The sequence below is a fragment of the Neltuma alba genome, unplaced genomic scaffold (genome assembly GCF_004799145.2).
Source record: "Neltuma alba isolate B1F8T4 unplaced genomic scaffold, ASM479914v2 tig00011685_pilon, whole genome shotgun sequence".
In the NCBI taxonomy this organism is placed as follows: domain Eukaryota; kingdom Viridiplantae; phylum Streptophyta; class Magnoliopsida; order Fabales; family Fabaceae; genus Neltuma; species Neltuma alba.
Window position 1 is genome coordinate 12,802 of NW_021636324.1, and position 16,425 is coordinate 29,226.

A 16,425-nucleotide genomic window follows, 5' to 3' on the forward strand; every position below is an offset into this window, starting at 1 on the left:
TGGCTTTACATGGAAATTGTTGTGCTATCCACTGACTTTGTTATTCAATCGGCCGTCTAATTTCGGAGAAAGTATCGAATTAAGGGGGGTTCCGCGAAGTTTCCCACGGGAAAGCAGCCAGAGTCTAAAGGACGGTGTGAAAGAAACTCATCCACGAACCGAAAAGGAAATTGTGAGCCTTGGTGAGAAAATCGATGTGAGCTTTGGTTTATCTTTATCCTTTTTATTAAAGGGGAGAGACATGAAATGGGTAAAATGCCAATGCTTGGATGTGACTCAAACTGTGGACGGCTAGAGAGGAAGGTTGCAAGTAAGGCTTGGCACGGTAACACGAGAGTGAGACTGTGCAATCCGCCCAACAACTTCCAATAACCCACCCGTCCCCGCCAATTGTGTCTGCTTGTTTCCGTATAAGCCTTTGGCAGTCACGACACAAACCGCCATTGCTTAGATTCAACCAAGTTTAGAATGGAATGAAGATAACATAAATATCCGCCTTCCTATCTCATAATACCATAGTGGTGCTTCGAATCCATGTGACGCGCTTGATAGGGACAGCCATCGTCTCGTGCACATTTTTTATCAGGAAAAAAAATAATGTTTTAATCCAAACAGTGGGCACATGATATTGTGGAGGAGGGGGCAAGATGTTTGTTCCTTTTTACTCAAAGAATAAGGAGGAGAAATGAGTCTGACTTTACTAACATGCATGCCGGATCTAGGATCTGCATCTCACCCGCTCTCAAAAAGTCACATAATTTGGTGGTTTTTCAGGGCTATTTTTTCAGGTAGATGCGCGAGATTCTCTTCCCTGTTACTGTGGTTTATGTTTGGAATTTATCTGCTCCCTGTCCCAGATTTGAATCGCTTTGTTTAAACTTGGCTGTCCAACCACTCCACGTGCATCTCGCAAACGTCCAACCGGAAAAAATTGAAGTGTCATGCAAGACACAGAGACGTAAGAGGCAGCATGAGGAGTGGACTTTTTAACTTTTGATCAGAGACTCAAATAATATGAGGAAATAGAAAACTGGCTGGGGTTTTGATTCTGAATAATGGCGAGCCACTAGGAGGGGACGCAGCAGAAAAGAAGAGAATTGATGGGAGGAGCGGAATGGGATGAAGGGGTATTATTAATGGGAGCAAGTTGCGGTTTCAATTGGTGGTTCTATGGGATTGGTCGCCCAGTGAGGGTTCAAGTGGAGAGCACCGCCCTGATGGCGCCAATAAATTAAACCTTCTCTTGTGTCTCTATAGCTTTTATATCGGTCAAAGTTTGTTGAAGAATCCCCATATCATAATGTGTGTGTGTGTGTGTGTGTTTTATTCTGTTGTGGTGACAACTCTGCGTTGCCGTTATAATGCACAAAACGAGGCATCCAAATATAAAATATTCAGATTACCAGTTTTGTTGATGATGGTGAACCACTTGGCCTTGACTAGACATACATTTAATTAGCTCTTACTCTAAGCATGAGACGCAGCTGAAAATATGTTGAGCCAGTAGCCAGTATTTCCATCAAATTTTGCAGACGTATGGAGAGATTAGGGTAATTTCATTCAAAATCAATTTCTATTTTGTAATGTCATTCAACTTTTAATGTTGTGTTTGGTTACTGTTGAACTTGATCACTTTCTTGTTTCGCAAGTGTTCGGTAAAATCCAATTAATTAGTTAAAAAAGTGCATAAACAAAAATCCCAAAAGCGATTTAGAATAAAATCTCCAAAGTATCACGCTTTGCCTTACGGAGGCACAGAACTCGTAAGCTTTACAAGACTTTATAAGGTGCACTGTTTGAATAATATAGTTAAAAGATCCTATTATGACTTGCTTTATACTACTAGTACTACTTACCAGCATAATTATCTTCCAACCACTCCCCACTCTGGCACGCTAGCCAGTTAATTAACGAGATTAAACATAATTGCCGTCACTAAAACGCATCACGTGACTCCCCAAAGGAAGATTCTCCCAAACGTGACCTAAAGTGAAAATCTCTCAACCCACTTTATGGAAAAGGAGCGTCTATTTAAACTTAGATCAGCAGTTTCGTTTAAAAAAAAAAAATCTATGCTTTGCAATTTTAAACAAATATCTTAACGAGGTCCTTAGAAATAGAGAAAGTAATTATTTTTAATTATTTAAACGTATTATTAAGTTCAAACAAATAAATATTAAGCTCTCAAAAATTCAATATCAAACTTATTTAGAAGTACAAATTTGGTAATGCCTTTATTTTTAAATCATCATAATTTGAAATTTATAAGATTTAAGTTCTTTGAATCTTAACAATAGGATAATATTTTCCATGCAGTAAATTTGGAAAATAAACTACAGTATTACCCATATATTATAAATATTATTTTAAAAAACTTAAAATGTTTGTATTATGAATCACTCCAAATGTTAAGAGAGAGGGAGAAGAAATTAGGATAAAAAAAGAAGTAAATTGGATCAAAAAGAAATAAAGTGACAAACCTATTTTACAGTGTGATTTATACTACTTCTGGTCCTAATTATAAGAATGAGTTGACTTATTTAAAGAGAGTAAAAAAATGAGTTGGGTTAGTTATTTGTCCTAACTAGGTATTATCTTTCCTAAAATATCCTTGATAATCAAGTGTATTGGCTAGAACTACCATTGTTAGAAAGACTACTTTAAAAATATATATAAATATAAGAGACAAAGTGGATTGGGATCTTATATTTAGGATAAAAAAAAGTCAAAAATATTTTATATTAAGGACTGGAGGTAGTATTATAAAATAAATCTTATATTTAGAAATTAAAAAAATATTATAAATTAGTTAGTAATAAAAATTTGAAAAATAAGAGGAGCAGGAGCGGGGAAGCATGTCTGGCTCTTGCATTCATTCTGCATTATGGATACGCATCGCGCAGGTGTCATTGTCCCCTCAATTAATGCCCTCCTCTCTATCTCTTCTTCTTCTTCTTTTTCTTCTTAATATATATATATATATATATATAGATATATATATATGATCAAATCAAATTATTGGACCTTCACAGGTCTGATGTTATGCATATATGCCTCTCCTCAAATGACAAACTCAAATTATTGGCAGGATTAATTGTCATTTATATTATTAAATAAACAATGCTTGCCCATCACTCTTAATTTTTGAACGGATAAACTCAATCATGTCCTCATCATCATCTTTTTAATTTATACACCTCAATAATATAAATTATGATATCCGGTTTCTTTCTGTTCCCCGCCCCTACCGAGAAAATATTTCTTTTTTGTTTGTGAAAAATGAGGATTAGTGAAGTCAATAATAGGGTCGATTGATTTTGATTGGGTGGTGCTTGGAGAAAGAGGGCTCGCCATGCAATGATTGTGTTCTCTTGCGGGCGGTGAATGTGGCATGCTATGATTGCTCGAGGACGCTCCCTGTAAAGATGCACCGTAAAATTATTGCACCAGAACCTAACTCCTCCGCGCCCATCCTTTTCTCTTGCTTCCAGCTTAATCAATATTTTTTTCACCATACCAACAGATAATTTCAATAATTTACTCACTTTGGCTTCTCGCCATGCAGATGCCATTGCTCCTACTCTTTCAAATTATCATCTTTATTTCCTATGTTGTAAAAATTATCTTTGTAATTACGGAGAATCATATCGCTAGCCACGTTTCTATGGACTAGTGAAGGCGAAAATTCCAAAGAGATACTACCTCCGGTCCTAATTATAAGAGTCGGTTGACTAATTTGAGGAGATTAAGAAAGTAAGTTGAGTTAATTATTTGTCCTAAATAGGCGTTGTCTTTCCTAAAATATTCTTGTTATTGACTATAACTATAATTATTAGAAGGACTATTTTGGAAAAATTGAGTAAACATGAGAGACAAAATGGATTGGGATTTTATTTTTGGATTAAAATAAAAGTCAAACAGGATCTTATATTAAGGATCGGAGGTAGTATTTCTCTGTTGGTTTAGTCCCGAGAAAATAAGTCCAAATTAATTGGATTGCCCCGTATGAAGTCCACACCGAGTTCTTCAGATTTACCAAAACAAAAAAATCAAGAAAGAATTACAGTGAGATTTTAAGAAAAAAATAATTATTAGTAAGTTCTAATAACAAGTAAGTTTTTATTATTTCTTACTCTAAAACTTATTATTATAGATTGTTTTGTTGCTACTAAATTTTTTTAGTAATTATATTCTTTACATGGGGTTTCATAATAATTCTTCCAAAAAGGATACCCAAGCAATATAAAAATTATTTTTCTAAACAACTAAATACAAACGACATGAATCAACTATTTTTTCTTAAAACACTTTATTTACGTTTCTTCAATTTAGATAGGATTGGGTCTAACCCACTAAAAATGGCTGATTAGATTTAGTCAAAAGTTAACTTGCTAGGAAACAAAATTTTTTAACTTGTACTACCAAATCTACAACTCATTGCAGGTTAGCCTATTAACCCCGCGGGCTAACATGCATTAATTTTTTTTTATTTTTAAATTATTATGGTTATATTATTATTTTTTATATCTTATCTAAAAAATTTTTAAAAAAGTATATCATTTATTTGGTGTTTGAAATGAAGTATTTGGAAAAAAAAATCATTACATTATATTTATATTGTATAAGAAAAAATACTTAAAAAAAGAAAAAAGTCATAAAAAAAAAGTAAAATGATAGTTGGTGGGCCAACTCGTTAACCCACCATAGTGAGTTACGATTGGTTAAAAACCAATCCACTATTATACTAGGCCTTTTAGCTCGCATTGTTTAACTCAAATGGTCATAATCAACTCACATCCTACGAGTTAGTCGGTATTATCACCTCTAAATTTAAATCCAGCTATGTGAAGATTCATTTGCATAATTGTATTTGTAAATGTGTTTAAATTAAGTAGTATATTTGCTTATCTATTATACTATGATTAATTTAGGCAACGTTGGCCCAAAAAAAAAGGATTAATTTAGGTAACGTAATTTTAATGAATTTAAATTGAGCCGCAGATGTCGCTTGCATGTGAAGGATAGGATTCTCTCGTACTTTATGTGTATCTCTCTCTCACATAGTCACACATACTAATAATAATCCTATTTGATCTTTTCACGCACTCGAATATAAATAATTAGGCATTTAATTCTTGCCATGTCGTTTTGAATTTGGGGTTAGAAAAAAGAGCAGGATAGCTTTGAAACCCACCGAAAGGTAGCTTTGGGAGACAAAATATAGTAACACAAAATTTCAGTTTCTGACATTATATAAAGCCACTCCTCATCGCAAACTACAAAAGCTTGCCCTTTTTTTCTTTTCACTTACCCTTCCCCCTTGCTAATACTAATATAATATATATATATATATATATTTTATAGAAGATATATATACCTAATACCTCTCTGTGCGAGCACATGGCACGGTTCCTTTCTTTCGTTTTTAAGGAAATTACAGTGACCCCTCACTTCTATAGGATTTGGACGCATTTCCCCAACAAATATATTGGCCTAAAAAATTTCATGCCCCGCTATATAGTTCCTCATTTTAATCATTTTGAAGCTACCCACTAATAATTATTGTAATTGTTATCTTTTTGGGAAAGAAAATGGGTCCTAAGTAGTTCGAATTATTGTATTCGCACACGATGAAGATTTTTTGCTGCGGGGGGCCGCAATGACATTTTCTTCTTGCACACGTTACCAAAAAGGAAAAATGGAAGGAACAAATTAAAATAAGGTCACATATAGGCATATCGATCTAGTAATTAAATTCCACATAGTGATGCAGATATGGCTTAGCTTTCAATGCTAATGATGGTCGAGATGAATATATAATACACACTATTACATAGGCTAATAAAACCAAATGGTGGAAAGAGAAATATAACCACACCTGATCATGCTTACTTGAAACAGTGAAGCTGTCTTGTCTAGTTTGACCAGATAATGGTGGCAAGTCCTGGCTGGGAATGGAAATAGACTAGGCTCTTATAACTTAACCTCATGGGAGCTTAATAGAGTGGTCTGTTTAGCAAATAGGTTAAACTTAATGTCCATTTAGAGGCTTTTTAAAGTAAAAAAAAGGTAGGTTTTTAAATTAAAAGTATGGCCTGAAAACCTGCAGACCTAGCTTGATTAATTTTTTTAAAAAATGTATTTTATTAATATATATTAAAATATGTGGGTTTCTAAGCATATCAAAGGCTTACTAAAACCTACATTTGTATATGCAAACATGAGGTCCTTTTAAATGCTCACATTGCAAGCTTCAAAAAAGCTATAAGCTTACCTAGTCTTTTAAAGGCTCAGATCTGAGCTTTTAAAAAAAAAAAAACTTGTATGCGGACTCAAATTTTAAACTCCTATTATAAACTTAGACCTATTTAGGCAAAACCCGGTTTGTTTCCATCACTATCCTGCGTATGATTTTAAAAGACGACTCTATGATATATGTGTATGTATAGCTGGGAGGTCCCAAATAAGAGGTTATAATGGCCAACCAAAAGAAGAAGTATAACAAAGACGTTTAGAGCCGGGAACAGAAAAAGCCAAAGGCTAGTCCTTTGGAGAAAGTAGACGACGAAAGATGACAAAGATGTAAACTCAAATCCCTATATAAAGCCATGATGCTGCAAACTTTTGCTGTGTCTTCTCTCATACAAACTTAAGGTCATTTTCTCAGTTCAATTAATTTAGTAGTGGATCACTCCAACGTGGTAGAGATGCACCACTCGTGATGAGTTGGGCAGGTCAACCTCACCTAATCCTACGATCGTCTTTTTTGACTTTGATGCACCCACACCTATGTGTACATTTGCAAACACTTGTGTGCCTAATATTATCTCAGGTAATTATATTAGTTGATGCCGTTCGTGTCATGTATATATGAGTAAATTCTAAATACTGTTCACGTTACATCATGATGTAAACCTAGATAGTTTCATTTCATTTTTTGACTTTAAAAAAAAAAAAGAAGTGGCTTTCATTGCTCAACAATATGTCCACCACCAAACTTGTACATTACGGCAGACCCAGCAGTAGCATCGATTCATCCTCTTTTCACTTTCCTCTGTTTCTTTCACGACCGTCCATGAAGACAAAGCACCGTCAGTGTTCATCCATGCATTTAAAAAATCTCCGGGTCGTAATTATTAGTAAGAAGACGACATTATTATCATCATTAATTATTAATTAACTTTGAGCTCTTCATTATTTATTACCGCACGAGGCCGCGCTCTTTTATAAACTGACTATATAATTTTGTTGGTGTGGGATCTTTGCACTAATAAGTGCCGTATGCGCTACTGTACTTCTCAAGTGAATCGCGGAATATTATTAGTATAACAAGAGTTGTTATATGATGATATATAGTTAGGGGAGGAAATTTTTTTTTTTTGTGTTTCAAAAAATGAATGTTGCGATGAGGTAAAATATTGAGTAATCAGCTTTGGAGTGGTGGGTTGAACAAAGTAGAAAGATGTGACGGAGTGAATAGTAAAGGTGAGTCTGAGATGAAGATGAAACGTAAATATATTGAAAAGTAGAGGTTTGAAATATATGTGGTGGGTGGGGTGGATATAAATAATTGAAGATGGGAGGGTTTTTGACGAAGGGATTAAATGAGGAATATGGAATATAGAGGGTGCTTTCACACTTCCCTTTCTTCACAAACAAGGTAACTGGGTATTGCCGCTACCTTGTTTCAAATCGATGCATGATTCAAATTCAAATCAATTTCTCCCAAAGGCCGACGTTTCGAAGAGAGAGTGTGTGTGTGTGTTTGCGGCCTTTGCCTCCTACTTATTTTCATTCAATCGCCGCCATAATGTCTTGATGAAGAAACGGTCGTTTTTTATTTGTTGGCCAAAACTCCAGGAAAAACTTGACCCTTCGTGTCCGAACCAAAAAAAAATACTACCTTCGGTCCTAATTATAAAAGCCAGTTAACTAATTTGAGAAGATTAAGGAAATAAGTTGAGTTAGTTATTTGTCCTAAATAGGTGTTGTCTTTCTTAAAATATCCTTACTAATCAAGTGTATTGACTAGAATTTTTGTTATTAGAAGGGCTACTTTGAAAAAAAAATGTATAAATACGAGAGACAAAATGGATTGGGGTCTTATATTTAGGACCAAAATAAAAGTCAAACAGGGTCTTATATTAAGAACCGGAGGTGGTATATACTTGGTTACAGTACTCGCACGTTTCATTGCAACTAAACGCACTTCTTTTACACAAAATCAACACTTCATCAGGCTAAAACAGCAATCAAGAGACATTGCACCATAGCGGTGTTTAGAGATCAGGCATCCCTTTCTTAGCCTCAAAAAGTTGCACATAATGTTAGGATTAGATGTTAAATATTGTGTAACGTCAAATATGGAATTAAATTAAAAAAACATATATGGGTCAACCACCTCTCTGTCGTATTTGAGTCTTGAACTTTTAAATAATCTGGGTACAACTACTTATTGACAAACGACAGAGCCATCCTGATCAATCATTTAATTTAAGATATCTTTTCTCGCCTAAAATGATAAAATTATTCAATTTAATTCATACACTACATCTTTTTTTTTTTTTTTTTGCCAACGTCGTACATTACCGATCTAGCCCCTTGCTCAAAATATTTTAATTAAGATACGTGTGCTATGAAGATTCAAAGTGCTATTGGAATGAATAAATAAATAAATAAACATTGGGTCAAGACCGAATCTAGAATAGGCTGAAATTCAAATAATTATTAAATAAACCATAGGCAAGAGAGGCTTTGTGAATTTCAATAAACAAAAAGGGGAAAAGAAAATGGTTCGAATCAACACGCTCAAGTTCCCACAAAGGATCTAATTTATGGGCCGTTGGTGTTCATGCATAATAATACGTGTTTAGAATGAATGAAGTGCAACCAATAAAAATTGGTCTAATTGATAAGGAACAGACTTATAATACATTCGTTGCTGATGGACCTTTTTGTTTCTTTTTTCAAAAGAATGAACGAAGTTCGATTTTGCTTGGCACACTGTTGATTAGTATGCTGATTGGAGAGCGTGTGATATAAGCAAATGTTTGATTCATTTCATGTGCCCAAAGGGGATAATGATGAATGAAGGAATGTGGAGTGATGATTGTTATGTTGTACAATTCATTTCAGAGCAATATCCCATGACAAATTTAAATCTGTGCTCAAAAGTGCGACTAAGTTTTTAGCCTCCTAGGACTATATGAATGTATCAGGATATGTTTGCAGGGGAGCCCTTAAGAAGAGTGAAAATAATGGGCCAGCAATGCAATGAGGCAGTGGAGGTATGGAGGTCCACTCTTCAAATGGGTTTGTTATTGGGCTACACTCCACATGCCCTTAACTGTAGCCCATTCCCAAGGGCCTCCTTTTTTGACGACGATGGCGGTAAAGATGAAAGAGTAAATTTATTTGGCTGTCCTTTTCTATCGTCAGCTTTTGCAGAAACCTTTAAGAACATAAAGAACTAGGATTGTTAACAAATCTTAATGTCTGGCATTGCTTCACTAAAATGGGGCCATCGTGTGCATGAATAAAATATATTAAGACAAAAAGTTCCTCAAAGGGAATAGTTTCCATGGGCGGGGGAGGGGAAGGGCTACCTGTCTTGCCCGGAAAGTTAGCCGCTGACAGTCCTTTGCTCCCAGGAATTCATGAAGCCTCATAGCCCTGTCTGTGACTTTCTGCATACACAAACCCACCCTCTTCCACAGAATCACTTCTCGCTATCCCACAAGTCATCCCTTCTCTCTCATTCATATGTATATCCCATCCTTTCATTTCCCAACCCATTTCCGTTTCCCATCTCTCCCCTCTCCGAATCATGCCTCTGGCTCCTCCTCGCGCATCAACAGCCTCTCAGCTCTACTGGTGCTTCCGCTGTAATCGACTGGTCAGGCTCGTCCCCTCCCACATCTCCGACATTATCTGCCCTCGTTGTTTCCAACGCTTCCTCTGTGAATTCAACCTACCAACACCCTCCCTCCTCTCCGGTTTCACCAATCCCCGCCCTTCCCCTGAATCGCGTTTGCTCGATGCCCTGTCTCTCATGCTTGACCCGCCCGTCCGCCGCTTCTCTGACCCTGAATTCGAGCTTCGACGCTTACCGTCGTTTCAGTGGAGACCTCACGAGCATGAAGGACGAACTAGTGAGAACCCACGTGTTGAGATTCCGGTTCGTCGCGTAAGACGTCCCCGACATCGTAGCCTTGATGCCAGAGATAGTGGTTTCGACCCAGAACCAGGAACCCAACCTCGTCCTCGGACTTGGGTTATTGTTCGACCTGTTGATCGTTCCAACTCATTCGAACGGATTCCTCGGCGACAGGATTCAGTCCCACGACGGGTTGATCCGAGAGACTACTTTTTTGGGCCGGGTTTGGATGAACTGATAGAACAACTGACGGAAAATGACCGGCAGGGCCAGCCTCCAGCGCCGGACAGAGCTATCGAAGCAATTCCGACTGTGAAAATATTGGCGACTCATTTGAAGGAGAACCCTCATTGCCCGGTTTGCCAGGAGGAGTTTGAAGTGGGTGGGGAAGCAAGGGAGTTAGCCTGCAAGCATATATACCATTCTGACTGCATCGTGCCATGGCTAAAGCTCCACAATTCTTGCCCCGTTTGCCGGCACGAGGTGCCGGTGCTTTCTAACTGCGACGAATCAAGGGACGATGGTGGCGGCAGGTGGCGGCGGTGTTTGAGGTGGAGTCAGTTGGCTTCCCTTTGGCCTTTCCACGGGAGGTTCCGACGGGTCAATCCGGAACGGTAGAATGATTCTACTTCTGCATGTGGGTGCCTCCGCTAAATTCATTCATAGATAAAATAGCAAAATCTACGAAATACTGAATGACTGCGTGCTCATGCTCACATCGCGCTTCTCTGTACTCCTATTTCTCTGAATCATTATGTGCTTAAGAAACCGGTTCCCTCAGCCCTCTTTTACACAACCATGCTGCTATCCCAAGTTCTAAATCGATCTACGTAACTACTTCCACGTATCATAATTTGAAAACTTAAACGTTAACGTGAACAGATAGAAACGTCTTTCCCCGCTTATATTGGGGGAAAAAGGATAAAAATATCAACACAATCGCAGGCTCCGCAATGTTAGGGACTTGAGCTAAGAAGTTAATAGAATTGGAATTGGCGTGATGGCGTTACCCGTGCAGATAACTTTCGCCATGATCTTCCTTTACCAAGTGCGCAATGGAGTGAATTGTCGTCTCATTTTACTCACGGCTACAATTGTACTAAATTTTATTTTAATCACATCTATTAATCCCCATAGCTTCAGCAAATGAATTATTGATCAATAAGTATTGCCATTGACTTTTTTATGTATCATTATATTGGGCGTAAATTTTAGTTCAATAAAAATAGTAAAAGTATGAAAATGAAACAAGCTTTAGCTTATGTGCCTCCAGAAAATTATTCTCCCTATCTCCGATGCGGTTCCCACCAAACACATTTAGAAAAGAAACATGCCACAGAACGACTCGTAGATCCGCGTCGTTTAGTAACAGTCTCCGCCAGACCTTAGCATTGCTGATAGCATATTGAAACTTAGTAAAACTTAACCGGGGTTGTCCGCATCCGCATATGATACAGCAGTTATCATCTTTCTATTATTTATTTTGCGAAAAATATCATTGTTAAGATTCGTTCAATAAAAATAAATAATTTTTCGTATTGTATTCAAGATTTAAATCCATTAGGTTACCCAAAAATAAAAAGATCCTGTAATAAATTTTAGCTGTGTTTGGACCGCCACCACAATGACATGCTTGCGCTGTTGCGCATGGGCCATACTCACCAAATTTGTTCAATTTATCTCCTCTTCAGAACCAAATATTTTCCTCCATGATTGTTCAATCTAAGTATCGCACCATCACACAGCACCGAACAAAATAGACAAGTTTCTAAGCCATTCAGTTTGACGCCGTGAATCTTAAATAGCTTTAAGTAGTCATTGCCTTCATAAGCGTTTAGGCTGATGGTGAGCGCCGGCATGGAACCCTTCTGTGTATGCGGTGTTCTTGAGCATCACCTGCAACGAGATAATCTTATGGTTAAAGGCTAAATCATCAACTTCTCTATGACAATGGAGTTTCACCTGCAAGCGATAGGCATTGTAAAAGACACCATGCTCCCAACTTCATTACCTAAACTTTCCGAAAAAGAAAAAACAATTCAACTGGGATCACCATATACTTACGACAAGGTTATTCAGATCAGAGCGGAGACCTTTCCGTAGATTGTCAGATACCACACTAGCCAGCTGATCTCCATGTTGCTTGATGGATTCTTCCTTGATCTGCATGATAAAGCCAGAAAACCCGATAACTATGACAGAAACTAGGGTGTAGGAAAGCCTAACCCCCCCTCTTTTTTCAGTTTTTGTGAATTACCTCTGAAAGCAATAATTCTGAAGTCTTATGCAATATCTCTTCGACAAATTGCCCAACATCAGCAAATGAGCTTTGTGAATGAACATTGTTGACTGGTTTTCCCTTGGTATTTTTCTCACTAACGGATGGCTTGACACCTTTTGCTGCCTCAGGAGGATTTGCAAGTTTTCAAGGCAATGAACTCATTACTAGTTTGATCACTTGGATCATTAATTCGCATAGGGATTCAACTTTAATACACTCACTCACAGGTTGATTAACAAATAAACCATCAGCAACCAACCCGTGCTTTTAAAATAATCCAACAGCAGAAGGTAGATTAACTTCACACTAAGCAAAGGACAGGTATACAGAAGCGCACACATGCAACTCACTAAAAGTTAATTACTGATACAGTATGCTAACTGCTTCAGGGATCACAGAGCGGGAAATAAAAGTACGTTCAAGCGGTCTCATTTTTTCATTCTTATTTTTTCTTTTCCCTTTTTTGTTTTTGTTCAAGTAAACAGTTAACTCCCCTCCCCAAGCTATGCTGAGCCTAATTGTATGTGGCGGAGTTGTGAAAAGGGCCAGACTGAATGAAAATGCTGCGCTTGCTTACATTATTCAGTAGAAGGGATAGACTAAGAAACACACGACTGCAAAGATGTTCGGCAAAAATGACTGACGAAATTAGGGTTTGTAATTAGCAGATTGTAAGAAGGTTATCATCAATTGGTTGGCCACAGGCGGTTTTTAATTTCCAAAATAGATCTTGATTGTTGTGTAAGGGTGCTTGTGAGTCGTGAGTTTCAGTGCATTGACCACAGGTTTCCCCCCCATTTTCTGATATCACTCGAGCTTGGTAGTTAAGTCCTTTTGAGATAACATCCTATTCAACCAATGTGCGACCATGTTTCTGATCCACAGGAGCCAAAAAGTTCCGGTTATAACACATTCACCATTTTGGCATCTTGTATTCAGATCTGCGTATGATCCTCCCCATGAATACTATTTAAGCTGTAAAAATGCAGAAAGATTTGATGCCAAAGCAGGGACTACTTTCATGCGGATGAGACATGAATAAAGGGACACGGATGAGCATGGAATATCATATCTAATAAGAAATTTACCTGGTAACACAGTGGGTTTACTATCAGCAGAAACATGACTTTTATCTATAGGAATTTGTGGAGAAGGCTGCTTTTCAGGTTGATCAGGAACAACTATTGAACCAGATGGAACTAGTGCAGCCAGATCAGGGGGTTGATCTTTTCCCACAGTTGGATTGGCCTACGAAAAGGATAAAGAACAAATATCATATGATGGCTAACAATGGATAATACCTAAGCTGGGAACAGGAAATGACCATGACTTTCCTCACCTCCAAATCAATATACGAGGGATTTCTTCCTATTGATGTAAGAAATTTATCAAGACCATGAGCATTTAAAGCTGCAAGCGAGAAGATAAGAATTGGGTGTGAGATTGGACTCTAATATATTCGACAGTGAGTGCATGAAAACATGATGGATCAGCACATTTATTATCTAGTCCAGAGTATGTGACAAGGGGCCTAACATCTCATGTGCTACATTCATGCCAAAAAAGCCACATAAAGGTTTATTTTCATATAATACGGAATCATGAAAAAAAAAATATTCCAGAATTAGAATATCATAGGATCCGATCTTTTTTTTTGGGGGGTGGGGGTGGGGGAATTAAGGCTTGATGTCATTTGCTCTGCACAAGATAGATCAACAATTAGTCTACTGTCCGAAAAAATCTTTCTCACTTACATATGGACATGTCATTTGATAGAGGGTGGAAGAAGCAGTGCTGCTGCGCCTTCAACCGTTGATCCAATAAAAGCGAGACATCTCTTCAGGAAATGAAATATATGGCACAAAAGAACAAGGGATCAGTTCTTTTGAAATGTATTAACTAAATGGGCGAGAATGTTGTCAAATAGTATATATGAACAAATCCAAACAAAATGATAATTCAATAAGGCAATGAAATATTTTATTAAATTTAACAAAGATGTTAACACAATTAGTGGTAGAGAACACTCTTGTTCATCATCTTGTTCATCATTCAAGCGGATAAGTAGAGATGAGCAAAATACCCATATCCTATGAGTTCCTGTAGAATTTTACCGACGTATGATAGCAATTATAACCAATAAAATTTTGTGGGAGGCATTTAATATCTCACAAGTAGGGGAACGATCAAAATATTTGCATACCGTGCTGATTCATTCACTAACGCAAATGGCGTGACGCAACCCAAGGGCACCTTTAAGGGAGAAGAGAAAAAACATCAAATAGTCAATGATTGACCAAGTTAATGATAAGTTCAACCATGTCATTTTCACAGGGTAAATTCAACTACTAAATTCAGTAAAAATATTATATTCCTATCGAAAATAATAATCTCTTTCCAGCATTGAGCTTTATAAAGATAATGACAGTATATGAAAAGAAAAAATATGTTCATAATATTATAAATGGTTGATGTCAACTATTATCCCAAATATTAAACTAAGAAACCATTTGATGAGATTCACTCAATTAAGCCTACCCCATTAAGTCATTTGGCCAAATCCCTTAATGAGAATTAGGTCATTTACTCGGCAAGCACTATAAAAAGCAAAGCAATAAGTAAGGAAATTGCCAAATCTTTAACCATTGATAAAGCATCATCAAAATCCTCTATGCATGTATTGAAATTGTTGGAGATAGAAAAAGGGAAAAAAAGGGAGAAGAAAGAAGCATGTTAACAAATCAGATAGCATACTTTTATGACCTTTTGGCTAATTTAATGGTTAATGAAGACATCTTAAACAAGATAAGATAAAGAGATGAGGGAAATGTTGGATGGAGGCATGGAGGAAGAAAAGGCTAGATAATAAATAAGCCAAAAACAAACCTTAAGTATTTCACCTAAAGCCTCTTCAGGCGCCATTCTCAGACCTCCTTTCCCCAAACCGAGCCGCTGAGATAACACTGCTCAGCTTTGAAGCCACAAATAACTCTCGTTAATGACCATTAAACAGTGCAAACAAGCAAGTCAACAAATTCATCTTAGAGCCTACTCACAAGAAGATAACGAGGATCACAAAATTATACATACCTTTCAAATCTACTTTGGTATCTGCTAGAGCAGAAACAATATAAAACCTTTGCTTCTTGTCCTGTTTGATAGTTGCAGTTATGAGGTAATGCATAAATCATTGAACAGACCAAAAATTAACATTTTGCCACAATGAATACAAGGGAATTTAGTGCCATTTTTTAAACACAACACACCTTCAAGAATAAGTTTTTACTTAGCCCTCCCCCCTTGTTTCCAACATATTTGGCCTGCGGTAAAACAAACCGGAATTGAAAAAATAGATCAAATACATATATGCACCATATACAGGAACAGAACATAACAGCTAAGGGGTTTTACCTGAGCCTCAACTGTCAAAACAACTGGATGTTCATACTTGGAAAACTCAATCTGAAGCTCCTGGAAAACAAGAAAATACAAATCACAACAGTTGCTCCCAAGCAGAAAAGGATAAGGCGTCGCAAGTATTTATGTCAAGTTGCAACTGAATAGTTGTATAGCGAGCCCTTGCATTACAACAGTGCATGTGTACTATAACTATATGCATGCATCGAGATCCAAGTCCGAAAAGCTTGGATATATTTCAGACGTTCTATATCAAGTACCACACAGCTCAATCATGTACAAGCTTAACCACAACTATGCAATATAGAAATTTGAAACACCCCCGGCACCCCCCACCCCCCCGGGGGGGGGTGTTAAGGCAATTCAATAGGAGTCTAAAAGAGGAAATTGGGGCAATAAAAACTAGGATGACAAAGGAAAACCTGTAAGCGGGCAAGCAGCTGTTCCTTCGAATAACCCATGACCAACGAAAGCTGAGGCGTTTCAGGTCAGGGGTAGAGCTCTGAGTCGACTGATAGGAGACGATTCAGTGATTGTCTTCGAACGCGATAACAGCAGAAGTGCCGACTGC

At 37.3% G+C, this 16,425-nt stretch overlaps 2 protein-coding genes across 3 annotated transcripts; one reads left to right on the forward strand and one right to left on the reverse strand.

The window, feature by feature from the left end:
• The first annotated feature begins 9,611 nt into the window (after window positions 1-9,611).
• On the forward strand, window positions 9,612-10,895 carry LOC114716648 (E3 ubiquitin-protein ligase RING1-like). Its single transcript, XM_028901678.1, has one exon. The coding sequence runs from the start codon at window positions 9,827-9,829 to the stop codon at window positions 10,772-10,774; it is 948 nt and encodes a 315-aa protein (XP_028757511.1). The 5' UTR covers window positions 9,612-9,826; the 3' UTR covers window positions 10,775-10,895.
• An 826-nt stretch (window positions 10,896-11,721) lies between these two features.
• Window positions 11,722-16,425, reverse strand: LOC114716703 (prolyl-tRNA synthetase associated domain-containing protein 1). Of its 2 annotated transcripts, none has more exons than XR_003737655.1 (12): window positions 16,277-16,425; window positions 15,849-15,908; window positions 15,704-15,757; window positions 15,528-15,588; window positions 15,324-15,400; window positions 14,641-14,690; window positions 14,192-14,274; window positions 13,777-13,847; window positions 13,526-13,685; window positions 12,414-12,556; window positions 12,221-12,332; window positions 11,722-12,052 (listed from the first exon to the last, which is right to left on the reverse strand). XR_003737655.1 is itself a non-coding variant. In XM_028901745.1 (12 exons), the coding sequence occupies exons 1-12, from the start codon at window positions 16,313-16,315 to the stop codon at window positions 11,981-11,983; spliced, it is 969 nt and encodes a 322-aa protein (XP_028757578.1). In that variant the 5' UTR covers window positions 16,316-16,422; the 3' UTR covers window positions 11,722-11,980. The 2 variants fall into 2 exon arrangements, 1 of the variants encoding a protein (XP_028757578.1); XM_028901745.1 differs by having other exon boundaries at window positions 12,221-12,319; window positions 16,277-16,422.

Bases quoted from the DNA above. Each gene is read 5' to 3' on its own strand.
- LOC114716703 (XM_028901745.1), bottom strand. From the start codon at position 16,315: ATGGGTTATTCGAAGGAACAGCTGCTTGCCCGCTTACAG. The intron at 12,557-13,525 runs GTAAATTTCTTA...CTCCTGAGGCAG, and splicing joins TAAACCCACTGTGTTACCAG to CAAAAGGTGTCAAGCCATCC. The intron at 12,053-12,220 runs GTAAGTATATGG...ATCTCGTTGCAG, and splicing joins CTGATCTGAATAACCTTGTC to GTGATGCTCAAGAACACCGC.
- LOC114716648 (XM_028901678.1), top strand. From the start codon at position 9,827: ATGCCTCTGGCTCCTCCTCGCGCATCAACAGCCTCTCAGCTCTACTGG.